This window comes from Rhinatrema bivittatum, chromosome 2 (assembly GCF_901001135.1).
Source record: "Rhinatrema bivittatum chromosome 2, aRhiBiv1.1, whole genome shotgun sequence".
NCBI lineage: Eukaryota > Metazoa > Chordata > Amphibia > Gymnophiona > Rhinatrematidae > Rhinatrema > Rhinatrema bivittatum.
This window is the reverse complement of record NC_042616.1, coordinates 637,778,019-637,792,109: the sequence shown is the minus strand read 5'-3', so window position 1 is coordinate 637,792,109 and position 14,091 is coordinate 637,778,019. Positions and strand designations below refer to the sequence as shown.

The window sequence follows — 14,091 nt, the reverse complement described above, 5'->3', positions numbered from 1 at the left end:
CTATCATATCCCACCTCAGCCATCTCTTTTCCAAGCTGAACAGTCCTAACCTCTTTAGTCTTTCCTCATAGGGGAGCTGTTCCATCCCCTTTATCATTTTTAATGCCCTTCTCTGGACCTTTTTTATTGCAACTATATCTTTTTTGAGATGCAGCGACCAGAATTATACACAGTATTCAAGGTGCGGTCTCACCATGGAGCAATACAGAGGCATTATGACATTTTTCGTTTTATTCACAATTCCCTTCCTAATAATTCCTAACATTCTGTTTGCTTTTTTTTTTTTACTGCCAAAGGTCTCAGTCCTTTCGTATCCGGCAACCCAAGAGAGGGGCAGGTTTGAGTTCAAGCTCATCCCGAAACCCCCAGTGAAATTTTACCGACCCTCCTTTGGGACAAGGAGATAGGGGGTTGTCTGTCTCTCTCTAACCAACTGTGGGGTGAAATCACTTCGGACAAATGGGTACTGGAAGTCATTCGAGAATTCCAGAGCATTCCTTGGGACGTATTCATGATGACTCCTTGCCACTCCCAGCACGAGAAGCGGCAGTAGAGATTACACTTCTAAGGCTCCTCAGGATGAGGGCTGTGATCTCAATACCTATGCCCCAGGAAAATACGGGGCATTATTCCATTATTATTTTATCATACCCAAGAAGGAAGGCTCTTTTCGTCCTATCCTGGAACTCAAGAGTGTTAAGTTACCTGCGAGTGACTCATTTTATGCTCCGTCATAATGGCCGAACAATCGGGAGAGTTTCTAACCTTCCTGGACTTATCCGAGGCCTACCTGCATAATCCAATCTGACAAGAACACCAATGTTTTCTTCATTTTGCGGTACTGGGTTGAAACAACTAATTTCTGATGCTGCCCTTTAGCCTCGCCACTGCCCCCAGAACACTTTCCAAGATGATGGTGGTTGTGGTGGCAGCGTTGAGGAAAGTTGGGATCCTCGTGCACCCATACTTGGACGATTGGCTGATCTGGATCAAGTCAGTGGAACAGAGCCTCCTGGATGATCTCCTTGTTATAGGAGCTCGGTTGGGTAGTAAACCTGGCCAAGAGCAGCCTCAAGCCTTCCAAGTCCTTGGAGTATCTGGGAGTCCCGTTTGACACCAGGTGGGACAAGGTTTTCCTTCCGTCCACATATATACAGAAGTTGATGTACCAGGTGCGTCAGTTTGTGAACATGATATGCCCAACAGTGTGGAGCTATCTCTAAGTCTTCAGTTTGATGGCAGCAAGCCTGGAAGTAGTGCCGTGGCTGAGAACACACATGCATCCACTTCAGTGCTGTCTGCTATCACATTTCAACCCACAGTCTCAAGACTATGTGGTTCATCTCCACTTACCGATGGAAGTTTGTTAGAAACATAGAAACGACGGCAGAAGAAGACCAAACGGCCCATCCCGTCTGCCCAGCAAGTTTCGCACCTTTTTTTTTTCTCATACTTATCTGTTACTCTTGGCTCTTAGTAACCTTTTGGTTCTATTTCCCTTCCACCCCCACCATTAATGTAGAGAGCAGTGTTGGAACTGCATCTAAGTGAAATATCTAGCTTAATTAGTTAGGGGTAGTAACCGCCGCAATAAGCAAGCTACACCCATGCTTATTTGTTTACCCAGACTATATAATTCAGTCCTTGTTGGTTGTTGTCTGTATATAGATTCACTTTTCTTCATTCTCCCTGCCGTTGAAGCAGAGAGTTTTATGCTGGATATGCATTGAAAGTGAAGTATCAGGCTTATTTGGTTTGGGGTAGTAACCGCCATAACAAGCAAGCTACTTCCCGCTTTTTTGTGAATGCAAATCCTTTTTTCCACATTTCCTCTTGCCGTTGAAGCTTATAGCAATGTTGGAGTCGCATTAACCGTGTGTATGTTTATTGAATAAGGGTATTATCTCCAGGAAGTAGCCGTCATTCCCGCAAGCCACCCACTCTTCATTCATGTCCTCTAGACTTTATGGATCCACAGTGTTTATCCCACGCTCCTTTGAAGTCCATCACAGTTCTGGTCTTCACCACTTCCTCCGGAAAGGCATTCCAGGCATCCACCACCCTCTCTGTGAAGAAATACTTCCTGACATTGGTTCTGAGTTGTTCTCGACTCAGTGGTGGTTGCAGGAAGCTCATCTGAGCAGGGGTGTGTCCCTGTCCTGGCTGGTTCTCGCACAGATGCGAGTCTTCAGGGCTGGGGAGCTGACGGCCCAGACGCGTTGGACGAAAGAAGAGGCCCTCTGAAACATCAATCACCTGGAAGCCCGGGCACTCAGATTGGTGTGTTTACAGTTCAGCCATAGACTCCAGGGCCAAGCGGTCCGCATGATGTCAGACAATGCAATGACTGTAGCCTACATCAACCACCAGGGAAGAACCAAGAGCCAGCAGGTGTCACAGGAGATAGACCTCCTTATGGAGTGGGTGGAAGTACATCTACAGATGATCTCAGCCTCCCACATCACAGGAAAATACAATGTCAGAGCAGACTTTCTAAGCGGGGAGAGTCTGGATCCAGGAGAGTGGAGGTTGTCGACCAAAGCATTTCAACTGGGGCCTCCCATCAACTGGGGCCTCCCATCAATTGACCTGCTGGCTGCATCTCACAATGCAAGGTTCCTCGATTCTTCAGTCGCAGAAGAGATCCATTGCCCTTGTCTTCTGGGCAGAAGAAGAGTTGCTATATGCCTCCCCTCCGTGGCCCCTATTAGGCAAGGTCATTCACAGAATTGAACACCTACAGGGGACTAATCCTACTAATAGCTTCAGATTGGCCCAGGCGTCTGTGGTATGCGGACATGTGGAGACTTCTGGTAGAGAACCCCTTGCACCTCCCACTGCACAGGGACCTGTTGCAGCAGGGACTGGTCCTTCGTAAGGATCCGACTTGATTCTGTCTTACAATCTGGCCCTTGAGAGGGCTCACCTGATGAAGCAGGGCTATTCTGTGGCGGTAATTGTCACTTTACTCCGCACTCAGACGTTCTCCATGTCCCTTTACTCCGCGCTCAGACGTTCTCCATGTCCCTAGCATATGTGCAGGTCTGGAGAGTATTTGAAGCCTGGTGCAAAAAACGGTGTCCTCCCTCAGACAGTCAAAATCCCACTTATTCTGGAATTTTTGGTTTGGCCCATAACTCCTTGAAGGTGCAGGAGCGGCTCTTTCAGGGGTGAGGTGAATGGGGTCTCTCTGTCAGCTCATCCTGTTATGAACCATTTTCTGAAGGAAATGAATCACTTTCAACCTCTTTACGGTTACTGGTTCCCTTGTGGAATCTTAATTTAGAACTGAATATTTTGGCAGGTCCTTCCTTTCGACTGCTGCGCAGTCTTTCCTTGCATTTATTGACTTTTAAAATGGTGTTCCTGGTGGCTATATGCTCGGCACATTGCATCTCTGAACTGCAGGCATTTTATGCCGGGAGCTGTTCCTCTGGATGACTCCAGGGGCATTACGGCTATGTATGGTTCCATCCTTCTGACACATAGTAGTTTCGGAGTTTCATTTGAATCAGTACATTTCGTTGCCATCCCTGGATAAACTCAAGGACATGGAGGAATAATGTCTCCTTTGTCATTTGGAAGTCGAGAGACTCCTAGTGCGATATCTGGAAGTTTCAGAACTGGTCCGAAAGGCAGACCTCCTGTTTGTCCTTCCCAGTGGAAGGAAGCAGGGCGAGCCAGCTTCGCAGGCTACCATAGCTTGCTGGATTAAGGAAGTAGTCACGGGAGCCTTTGTGGAGGCTGGAAAGCCATTACCTTCTCAGGTTAGAGCTCATTCCACTAGGGCTCAGGTGGTCTCAAGGGCGAAAGTTAGACTACGGTCGCCCATCGATATCTGCCGAGTGGCAACATGGTTCTCATTGCACACCTTCTCCAGGTTTTTATCACCTGGATGTACAGGCTCAAGAAGTCGCAGCCTTTACTCGGGGTGGTATTGACCAGACCACGGGCAGTATCCTGCCTTGATCGGGAGTACATTTGTACATCCCATTGGTTCAGAGTCCATCTGGCTACATGCTAGGAAATGGAGAAATTACTTACCTGATAATTTTGTTTTCCTTAGTGTAGACAGATGAACTCTGTGTCCTGCCCAAGGACTGTGCCATGGGTTCTTCCATGGAATGGGCCGCAAATCCAAGGGATTACGGGTAAGTGTTCACCCAGTCCTTAGATTCTTACTAGAGTTCAGTGTTTATGCTTGGTTGAGTACAGTTACAGTTAACCATTTTTAATCAAGTCCTTTCATTACATTTATATTTATTGAATTTATGGATCGCCCAACACAAAAAGGCCTGGGCGATGAACAATAAAACATACATAATGATAAAAACAATAGAAAATACATCATAATAAAACAATTAAAATCAGACAAAATTAACACAAAAACAGTTATAATAAAAATCAAAGTCTAAAAGTAAATAATAAATAAAAGCGTAAAATTAAAAAAAAAAAAAAACAAAACAGAATCTAACAAAAAGCTAGCTTAAATTAAAAAAAAAAAAAAAAAAAAAAAAAAAAAAAGTTTGAACTTCTTTCCTGAATTGCTTAACTGAGTCAGATTGTCTCTAATCAATTGGTAATGAATTCCAAAAAGTAGGCCCTGCAATGGAGCAGGCACATTCACGTGTGGTTTGTAATCAGGCCACTTTTGGAGAAGGGATTTCAAGTAAAATAACTATGTGAAGAGCGCAGGGCTCATGTAGGTTGATGGAATTTAACATAGAATTGGCCCAGTGACATGTCTGATCGTTTATCAACTTGAAAATCAGCATTGCAACTTTATATTTTATTCATTCTGTTATTGAGAGCCAATGAAGCTGTATCAGATGTAATGTTATTCTCCTTTATAAGCCTGAGAGTAACTGTGCAGCAGAGTTTAATAGCAGCTGCAGAGGACATAAGGATGAATATGGGAGAAGTAAATTGTTACAGTAGTTAACTAGCAAAATAGATGCTTGGAGTACAGTAGTGTTTGAAGAGAATACTGGAGGGCTGAGGTCATGTCAGGGGTATATGTACCGTGACATCAGCTTTACAGCCTTACTCGGTCTCCATCGGCTGTCAGGGGAGCATAATCCATTGATCCTGAGTCCATCTGTCTACACTAAGGAAAACACAATTATCAGGTAAGCAATTTCTCCATTCTCTCTGCTTCTAGAAGATCCTGCAGCTGGAATGTCCCAATCAACATCTGGCAGATTGGACCTTGTGATTCTGTTTGGGTTTCATTTACAGAATACCTCATGGTTCAAACAGTAGATCTGAGACTGAACCACATAAGGAGAAATGAACAGACAGAGCAGCAGATTACAGAGGAGCCAGGTCATCAGATTTTTCCTGGTATTGGAAGTATCCAGATAGTGGGAATTCAGAGAAAGTGAACTTTTCAGCACACTGAATGTCAAATGTAAAATTATTAAAGAGTGGTATTTTAATTTGAAGACACCAATTTAATTTCAAAGCAGCCTGACCATGAACTTGTTTCATTTCTTTCAAGTCATTTCTCTTATGTAAATATCCACTAGCTTTTTTTTAAATGATTTATAAATTTGTAACCAGAATGATACAACACTGAAGCAAGTGACCCTCATGTCAAGTCAAGTTAGCTGTTTGAATAACTAGTAACAATTTTCTGACAGTGCATGACTGGTTATAATGACATAGATGCCATGTATGTTGTATTTGACAGCAGCTCACCTTTTCTGGGGAGATCAGTGTATAAGATTTTTATATTTTGCATACATTTTGTTCAAGTAAACTGTCGGCAGTAGTTCCTGAAGGCATGGCAGCTGGCTTCTGTCACTGTATGGCGTTAAGATTTCACTAATCGGTTTGGCCAGTGCAGGCTTTGTGTGTGCACAGAACAGCTCATGTGACCCAGTCCTTTTGGTCTGATAAACCCTTTGAGTACTGAGCACCGCTAATGAGATTCTTTGAGTTGCTGTCCATCTGCTAAGCAGTTACATAGTCTAACGGATATGCTTCTTAAGTGCAGCTAAAACAATTAATGGAAATTGAATAAAACTAATGCAAATTAGCAAGGAAAATATTTGTTGCAGTCCATCACATTTTCTGTCCTGCTGTGTGAATCTTTTTTTTTTTTTTAATATCTCCCTGTTTTCTTTTTGCAGACAAAGATTGCAATCCAGTTATTAATAGACAGACACCAAAGAATACCAGGAAACATCTTTCGGGCTTTGTTGGAACGATTTCACTCAAGGCAAAAAGACTAAACATGAATGATTACACTTTAAATGATATGTTACTATAAATCCTGAACTGTAAATTTATATGAAAAGCCATTCCCACGTACAGTATGATTGTTCAAAGAAATCACCTCTTCTGATTTCCCTGAACATTTTGTATTCTATTAGTAAAAAGGAAAATCAAGATACAGTGTGTTTGTTTGTTTTTTTTTTCAAAGTTTAGCATCTTTTTAGAGTGCTATTGTGATAAATAAATCCATTGTTAAATAGTATCATTAATGCCTAACAATTCTGCAAAGGTCTGCTGTGTAGGTAGCATCCTTGTGAAAGGTACTAGGCTTTAGATAACATTTTCTAGTAAATACTCTAGGTTGTATTTTTAGAGGGAAATCAGTTTGCACTATACAAGTATTTTTACCTCTTCTTTTTGGTAGGGGATTCTTTGCACATTTGCACATGCTGAATGAACTATTATACAAGGTCCAAACAATTCTCTAGTAGCTTACCAATCACCCGCACCTCATAATATACGCTGCACATCAAATGTTATATCTCACAGTTTTTCATGCACTTCACATTCAACTCCAATGGGGGGCAGCAGACACATGACTTGCATTCGATTTTATGCAACTCAGAGATCATCTGAAAAATCTAATGGAGCAGTAGCCTAATCAGATTTAGTGAAACACTAAACCAACTTGTTCTGTATGCACCACTTTAGTGCTGTATGAACTTGCTAGTAATTGTGTCATTTTTTTTATAGAACATTGAGGCAAAATTTTTATGCAGTAGAATAAATAATTAAATTATGATCTATTCTGATCATAGAAAAACCAAATTAAAATATAAATTCATGACCAAATAACCCTTTTGATTATCAGCATATTTGGGATTTGAATGATTTTTGGCAGGCATGAACTCTGTCACTAGTAAGCTAACAAATGAATGATGGGGATTTTTTGGTTATTTAATAAATAAAAGTTGAAATTTAAGCTTCCACCATAACACAAAGTGGCACAATGAATGGTCATCTTGCCTCTATGTTTGTTGATTGTGCAGCAAGCTCAAACCGGATGTGGATGAAAGCAATGTTGGGTGGCAAGGAGTAGCATTGTGACATCACCAGGGCGTATGCTGGTGATGTCACAATGAGGAACAGTGATGTCACAATGAGGAACAGTGAGATAGACAAGAATCAGTATATGAACGTTTCTATAATATGCAAAATATAAACAGTTTTAAAAAATCACTTTCATTGAATTTCCTGAACAAGAATGGTCTCATTTTGGTTTCACATTTTATCAATGATTTCTTACCAAAATTAGTGCAAATCCATTGATGTGGCAGAGGTGGATGGGCAGACCGACAAACCTACTGAAACTAATGGTTTCGTTCTAAATGAAATCTGCCTTAAAAAATAATCTAAGGAAACCTGATGAAGATTATTATGTATTTATCTGTAAATGTTAAAATATGCTGTAAATTAACTCTACAGCATATCTGCATTCTCCAGTTATAATACAGACATTGCAATGTAGTCCAACCTCTCTAAAGTCAACTGAGTTCTTGGAATAAAAATTGTGTATATTAGATCCCCCATTAACGTCTTATTTTCTGGCCAGTTTTGTAGGCTGTATAGCAAACTGTTTGTAATTGAAAGGGTGCATGAGAAATAATTAGTATGGTATCAAATGTATTATGCTCAAAAAAGAAGCGTGGGTGAAAAGAGACACTGTCCACATAAATCAGATGAATCCATAAAGGGTTTACTGATGATAATAAATGCTTCAGTACCGATGCTGGAATCCCCTAACAAGGGCTATGTTTCACTAGAGGTGTGTTGGGAAGGACACGCATCTAAAACACATAAGAGCTTTTAAAAGACAAAGTCAAAAAAGACTAGCAGTAGACATGAACGACCAAAATAAAATTGACAGGAACAATCAATACATCAATTTTACCAGGAGCGATCAATACATCAGCAGATAGGCAGATTCAGCATCTATAAAGGTACTGGCAGAATGTATGCCAGGCAATAGATTCTGAACCCTTAATAGAGGCATTCAAAAATGGTGCCAAAAGGTCACATGATTGAAAATCAATAGTAAAAGCCTAAAAATTAAAGACAAAACAATAGACATACAGTAAATTGAGACTAAAATACAATATAAAGGGGACATTCACCTTGCAGCCACTGTAAAGCATGCCTTTTGTCTCTTATTGATTACAGCTTTTGTACATCCCATCACTCATAAAAAGTGTGTGTTTCTCCTCTGACTGCTCTTCTTTGCAAGTGGTCTGTGTAGTTCTATGTCCATGTCCTTTATTGTACAGGGATAAGACCCTCCGATTGTTCAAAATGTGTATATTTAAGCATTGCTGCTGTATTTGGCAGCTCGTTTGGAAGCTTCATGGGTCAGGCACCGGTTATCTACACAACAATCTCTCTCTGACCTTTGTGGGGGGTCTTTTTGTTTTGTTTTTTTTAATAATAGAGAATTGCAAATATCTAACTCGTGGTGTTGATTTTTCTCATTTTTTGCTCCACCATGTATAATGCTAGATCTTTGCACTGAACACACTACATCTGACAAGCTGTGATCAGGAGATCATGATCTCTCTCTATCTAACTGTAACTTCGCCCAGTGTGAACCATGTTTTATTATCTTCCTATGATTTGCACTGCTTTGCTTCGTGCTGTTCCATTTTTGGCAATAGCTTGCCATTTGTATTATATTTTAGTCTCAATTTACTGTTTCTCTTGCTTTGTCTTCAGTCTTTCCCTATTGGTTCTTTTCGATTATGAGACTTTTAAGCACAGTTTTATAATGCCTCTCTATTATTAATAGGTTCAGCATCTATCTCATGATATACATAGTGCCACCTTTATGGTTGTTAAATCTGTCTCTAAGGAATATTTGGTACTTTCCTCCTCTCTCTGGAGTGACAGTGGTACTGAAGATTACCATTTGTTTATATCCAATCCAAGAAGCCCAGGAAAGGACAACTGTTTATCTCAGAAATAGAACTTTAGTCTCAGACATATCAGACTAACCACTCAAAAAAATATGCATGATTTATGCCTCTTCAGTAAGAAACTTATACTACGGTTCTTAATACAGCATATACTTATAACAAATAAAGCTTAGCATTTATAGGTGAACTCAGAGCAATACATGTCACAATAACCTTGACCTGCTTAGGATGTGATTAATAAACTTACATAGTAATCTGCTATAGTTATGGGGATAGTTATAAGCCTCACCACTGGCACTGTTGTGTTGTTGCCATGAGAGAACTGGAATTCAGGAGGCTCTCTGATAGAAGCACATGTCAGTGGTTCTGTCGCGAGCTGGGCCAGGAGGACTTATTGGATCCCTGAAGAAGAAAAAGACTGGTTTGCCTCGGGATGTTAGGCAGCAGGCAGGAGACTTTCTTATGTGCAGTGCTGTTTGGTATGCTAAAGCTTGTCCGCTGGACTGAAAGCAATGGCTTGGGTGTTGTCTACTGCTGGTGTTAATTTAGTCATCTTCACCGCTGCCTTCCTAAGACCCTCTCTCGTGCTGTTTTTAAAAGCTAGCATATGCAAGATTTCATACATAGTCAAACAGGAGCACAAAATGGAGTCTCTTTTTTTCACTTTGGACTGCTGGTGCCCCTTGGGCGGCTGATCTCTGGCTGTGTGATATTTTGACTAGGGAGCTGACCTGGCTGAGTGATAGAGTTAACCTGATAATCCCACCTTTCAAGATTGGTGGTTGGGCTCTACTGCAGGTCTTGGAACTGTACTCACTCTCTCACTCACTCTCTCTCTCTCTGCACTGTCCTAGGTTTGTGTTTAAGGAGAGAAGTTGCTATTCTTCAGAGAGGCCTAGTTAAACAGGCAGATCTGCTAATTCAATCATGTCTTGCCATTCTGCCCAAACTTAATCATCTCTGTATTTTTGCTGATTATAGGTTAAGCATCCATCTTAAAGTCAGGATTCATATTATGCTGCATTGTAGTGAAACCTCTGGTAGCTCCCTACATCTCTCTCCCCCCCACCCCCCTCATAAATTGGAATGAGCTGACAAGGGAACTCTTCCTGCTTAAACCTAATTATTTATTTATAACTTTTATATACCGAGGTTCAAGTAACAAGATTAATTATCAATTCGGTTTACATTACAACCAGCAAAATTAACAGAGACAAAGTCTTGTTTTACAAAGAATAGGGTAGAAATAACCTGGATAAACAATGAACAGGGTAGAAATAATTTGGAACAACATATTCTGGATAAACATAAAGTGGGTGAAGCAAGTATAGAGAATAGGGTCTGTATAACTTGGGCGAAAAAACAGGGAAAATTGAGTAGGGGAGGACTATGAAGGCCTAAAGTTGGATAGTGTACTCATGATGCGGATAAGAACCATGGCTGAGGTGAGTAGTTATGGAAAGGCTTGTTCGAACAACAAAGTCTTAAGTCTCTTCTTAAAGGTGATTGGACATCGTTCCAGCCTCAGTTCAGGAGGGAGCAGGTTCCATTGCATGGGGCCCGAGGCGGATATAGCTCTCTTACTGAAGGAGGTCTTGATGATGGGTGTTTGAAGAGTTCCTCTCTGGGCAAGTCTAATTGGGCGGACCGAGGTGTGGAGTTGCAAAGGAATTGTAAGATCCAGAGGAGTAATGTTGTGTATGGCTTTGTGAGTGACTGTTAAGTGTAGAATCCTTCATAAACTATTAATTGGTAGCCAATGTAGATTCTTTAAGATTGGAGTTATATGGTCCCTCTTGTTGGATTTTGTGAGGACCCTGGCCGTGGCGTTCTGTAATAGCTGGAGAGGTTTGAGTGCGATATCAGGCAGGCCGTGAAGGAGTGAATTACAATAGTCAATTTTGGAAAATATAATGGCTTGCAAAACTGACCTGAAATGGAGAATAATTACCAGACTACTGTGCAAGTCTCAGCTAAAATGACATGTATGAACAATGGTGACATCATCATAATGAGGCAATAATAATGCACTAATAATTGAGTAATAATATTAATGAATCATAATAGTAATAATGGAATAAGAATGAATATAATCACACTAAAGCAAAGCAATAATGCAATAATAAAAGATAAATTGATAATAGTAATAGGGAAAAATGAACAAGAAAATACTGTAGGTCTCACCCACTGCATTGTGTTGAAATAGAAGTTAGTGATGTCACTGTATAGATTTGAGGTAAGATACGTTTGTGCAACTCTACCCCTAACCTAAATGTGATGATGTATAATTGATTAATTGTGGTGACTCATTTTCCCAATTAATTACTTCAATAACAATATGCCAATATGTTAAGCCATGCTACAGTGTCAGAGACAGCCACTGAGAGATCACGAAACCACATGGCATTATGGTGGGATTTTCCTTGTTTGCTTCTGTCTAGGGCCATTAATCTAAAAAGGAGGACTGAGCATATTAGCTGGATAACAGATATCATAGGGTGGGTAAGATGTGTCAAAACAGTCTTATGTTTCTTCGTCTCTGGAGTCATAATTGTAGTCAGCAATTTGTGCTGTGTGCTGGGCCACAGACAGTTCAACAGTGTGAGAGTCTTTAGAGTCTAGCAGTGTACCAAGTTTTCATCAAAGTTGCTTTTGTGTCCCCGAAACATATCTAGGATCTCAACCTCGGTGGGAACTGGGTCTGATTCCAGGTAGTATAAGGACACTCCTCCTACAGTGACACTAGAGTTCTTAGATACTGTGACTAAAGAAAAATGAAAGGGCAAAGGAACCTTCCTGGTAACATGCTTGTTAGAAATAGCAGTTTCCTTCAGTGGGGTGCTAATTAACCAAACATTATTTACAATAGCAACCTTGATTGCAGAGAATTCATCATACTTTGTCATGGTAATCTTACACTTCTCTCAGACATTGTCAAAGGACAAACCACACAGTCATATCCTTTAGGAAAGGCTTACCCGGACATAACCACTGTATGTTGGCATAAGCCTAAGTTAGGAACTAAATATTGCTGCGGGTGTTCACTTTGATATGCCGAAAGAACAGGTGCATCTACATGCAGATATAAATTGTCCAAATACCTAAGTTCATTATTAGTTTCAATTGGTAAACATTCTCAGGTAAAAAGAGAGGCAAATTTAAAACATAGGCAACCTCCATATTCTTGATGTCCACGTACCCGAGGTATAGCATTACCCATCTGATAAGCATCTGGACAGATTCAATGTTATTTCAGGTAATTTTTAGCAAAAGCATCTGTAACGGCATGTGGGGGAAACCAAGAAAGTTAGAATCTGTCCTTTTCATTAAATTACTAATGTTGCTATCCAAATCTCTAAACAAGTCTTTTCCTGTCGTGTAGCCAGATGGACTCAGAACAAATGGGTATAGTGTGCTCGTGCTAGCAGTTGGAGACGGATCTGATGTCAGCAAGGGTACATATACCCCCACAGGAAGTGAAGCTCTTCAGTAATTTCCGTCTCCAAAGCAGTTTGGAGAGCCTGCACGCTCTTGAGCGTGTTTCCAATCTACTTCTCCTTTTCTACTTCTAAAAAAAAAACCAAAAAATCTTTACAGGATCATCGAGCCCCGCGCTCCTGCGGTGATACCACTTGTCCCTCCCCCAGTTGAGCTTCCCGGGGTGAGTTCCGTGCTCCCTCGGAGGTTTAGGCCTCGGTCCGGTGGCCGAATCACGGCAAGGACCAAGCCTGCGGGCTAAGAGGCGCCTCGGTCCCGGTGTGGACTTGGGAGGCAGCAGGTGCATTCCTCAAGCGCGGTGGTGACGGTACTTTCCCTCTCCCCCACAGCCGGAGACCGCCTGGGTTCTAGCCAGGAAGCGCTGAGGATCAGGTAAGGCGCACAACTTTTACTTTTGGTCTCTGAAGTCGAGGATCGGCGGCGTTGCTTGTATATGGCACGCCGCGGTGGTCGCCATTTTGTTGGCCCGGTTCAGGTATTGAGCGCCCATGATAGGCGCCTGTATTGAGCGCATACTGCTGACCACATATTGTTGAGCGCATATTCTGTTTAGCGTACATTGCTGACTGCATATTATTGAGCGCATATTCTGTTTAGCGTATATTGCTGGCCGCATATTGTTGAGCACATATTCTGTTTAGCGTATATTGCTGACCGCATATTATTGAGCGTATATAGCTGCCGCTTAGTATTGAGCGCATATTGTATTAAGCGCATATTACTGCCGCATATTACTTTAGCGCAATGGACCAATCGAAGGCCCTGGGGTCCCAGGTGGCGGCGCCTCCTGATTCCGGCGTGAAAGCTCACGGCCTCTGCTCAGCATGCCAGCTCAGAGCCACGCACAGCGAGGAGCCAGACTCCCTTTGTGCCCAATGTGAGGAGGCAGTGGGAGCCTCGGGCCAGGACCAGTCTCAACCAAGGTTTGTGGATAGTTCTCCAGGAGCCACCCCGGATCTCGCAGGCAGTTTTGAACAGCCGGGAATCCCGGGGGACCTGGTACCTAGGCGACTTGAGACCACCTCCATTTCATGGGTGAATCTCTTTAAGGGGATCCATGCCTTTGTGCAGATGCAATCGGCTTCCCGTTCGGGCCCTGCTGTTACAGGGGCTGTTGCTCCTGCTGCTGCTGCTCCAGTGGATCCTGCCCCTGGACCTTCGCGCCCTTATCGTGCACCGCCTCCGGGCAGTCCGGTTCAGGCGGACCCTGATGTCTCGGAGACAGACTTAGAACCTTCCGAGGAGGGGGAACTTCCCTCAGGGATGGAGCCATATCGAACCATGAGGCGGTTCTTTCCCAAGGAAGATCTCTCCGACCTAATATCTCAGTGCCTGGCGGAGTTGGATATTTCGGGGCCCAGCTCTGCGGTGCCACCTACGCAGAACCCTCTGGAAGGTCTTCGTCCTT

The 14,091-nt window shown here is 42.2% G+C and overlaps 1 protein-coding gene across 1 annotated transcript in view; it reads left to right on the top strand.

The window, feature by feature from the left end:
* Positions 1–6,395, top strand: part of TMEM68 (transmembrane protein 68) — a 96,453-nt gene extending 90,058 nt beyond the window's left edge. The window contains exon 8 of the mRNA XM_029591285.1: positions 6,135–6,395. Coding sequence (XP_029447145.1) covers positions 6,135–6,236 — 102 coding nt within the window. The 3' untranslated portion in view covers positions 6,237–6,395. The remainder of the gene's footprint in view (positions 1–6,134) is intronic.
* Positions 6,396–14,091: the final 7,696 nt, after the last annotated feature.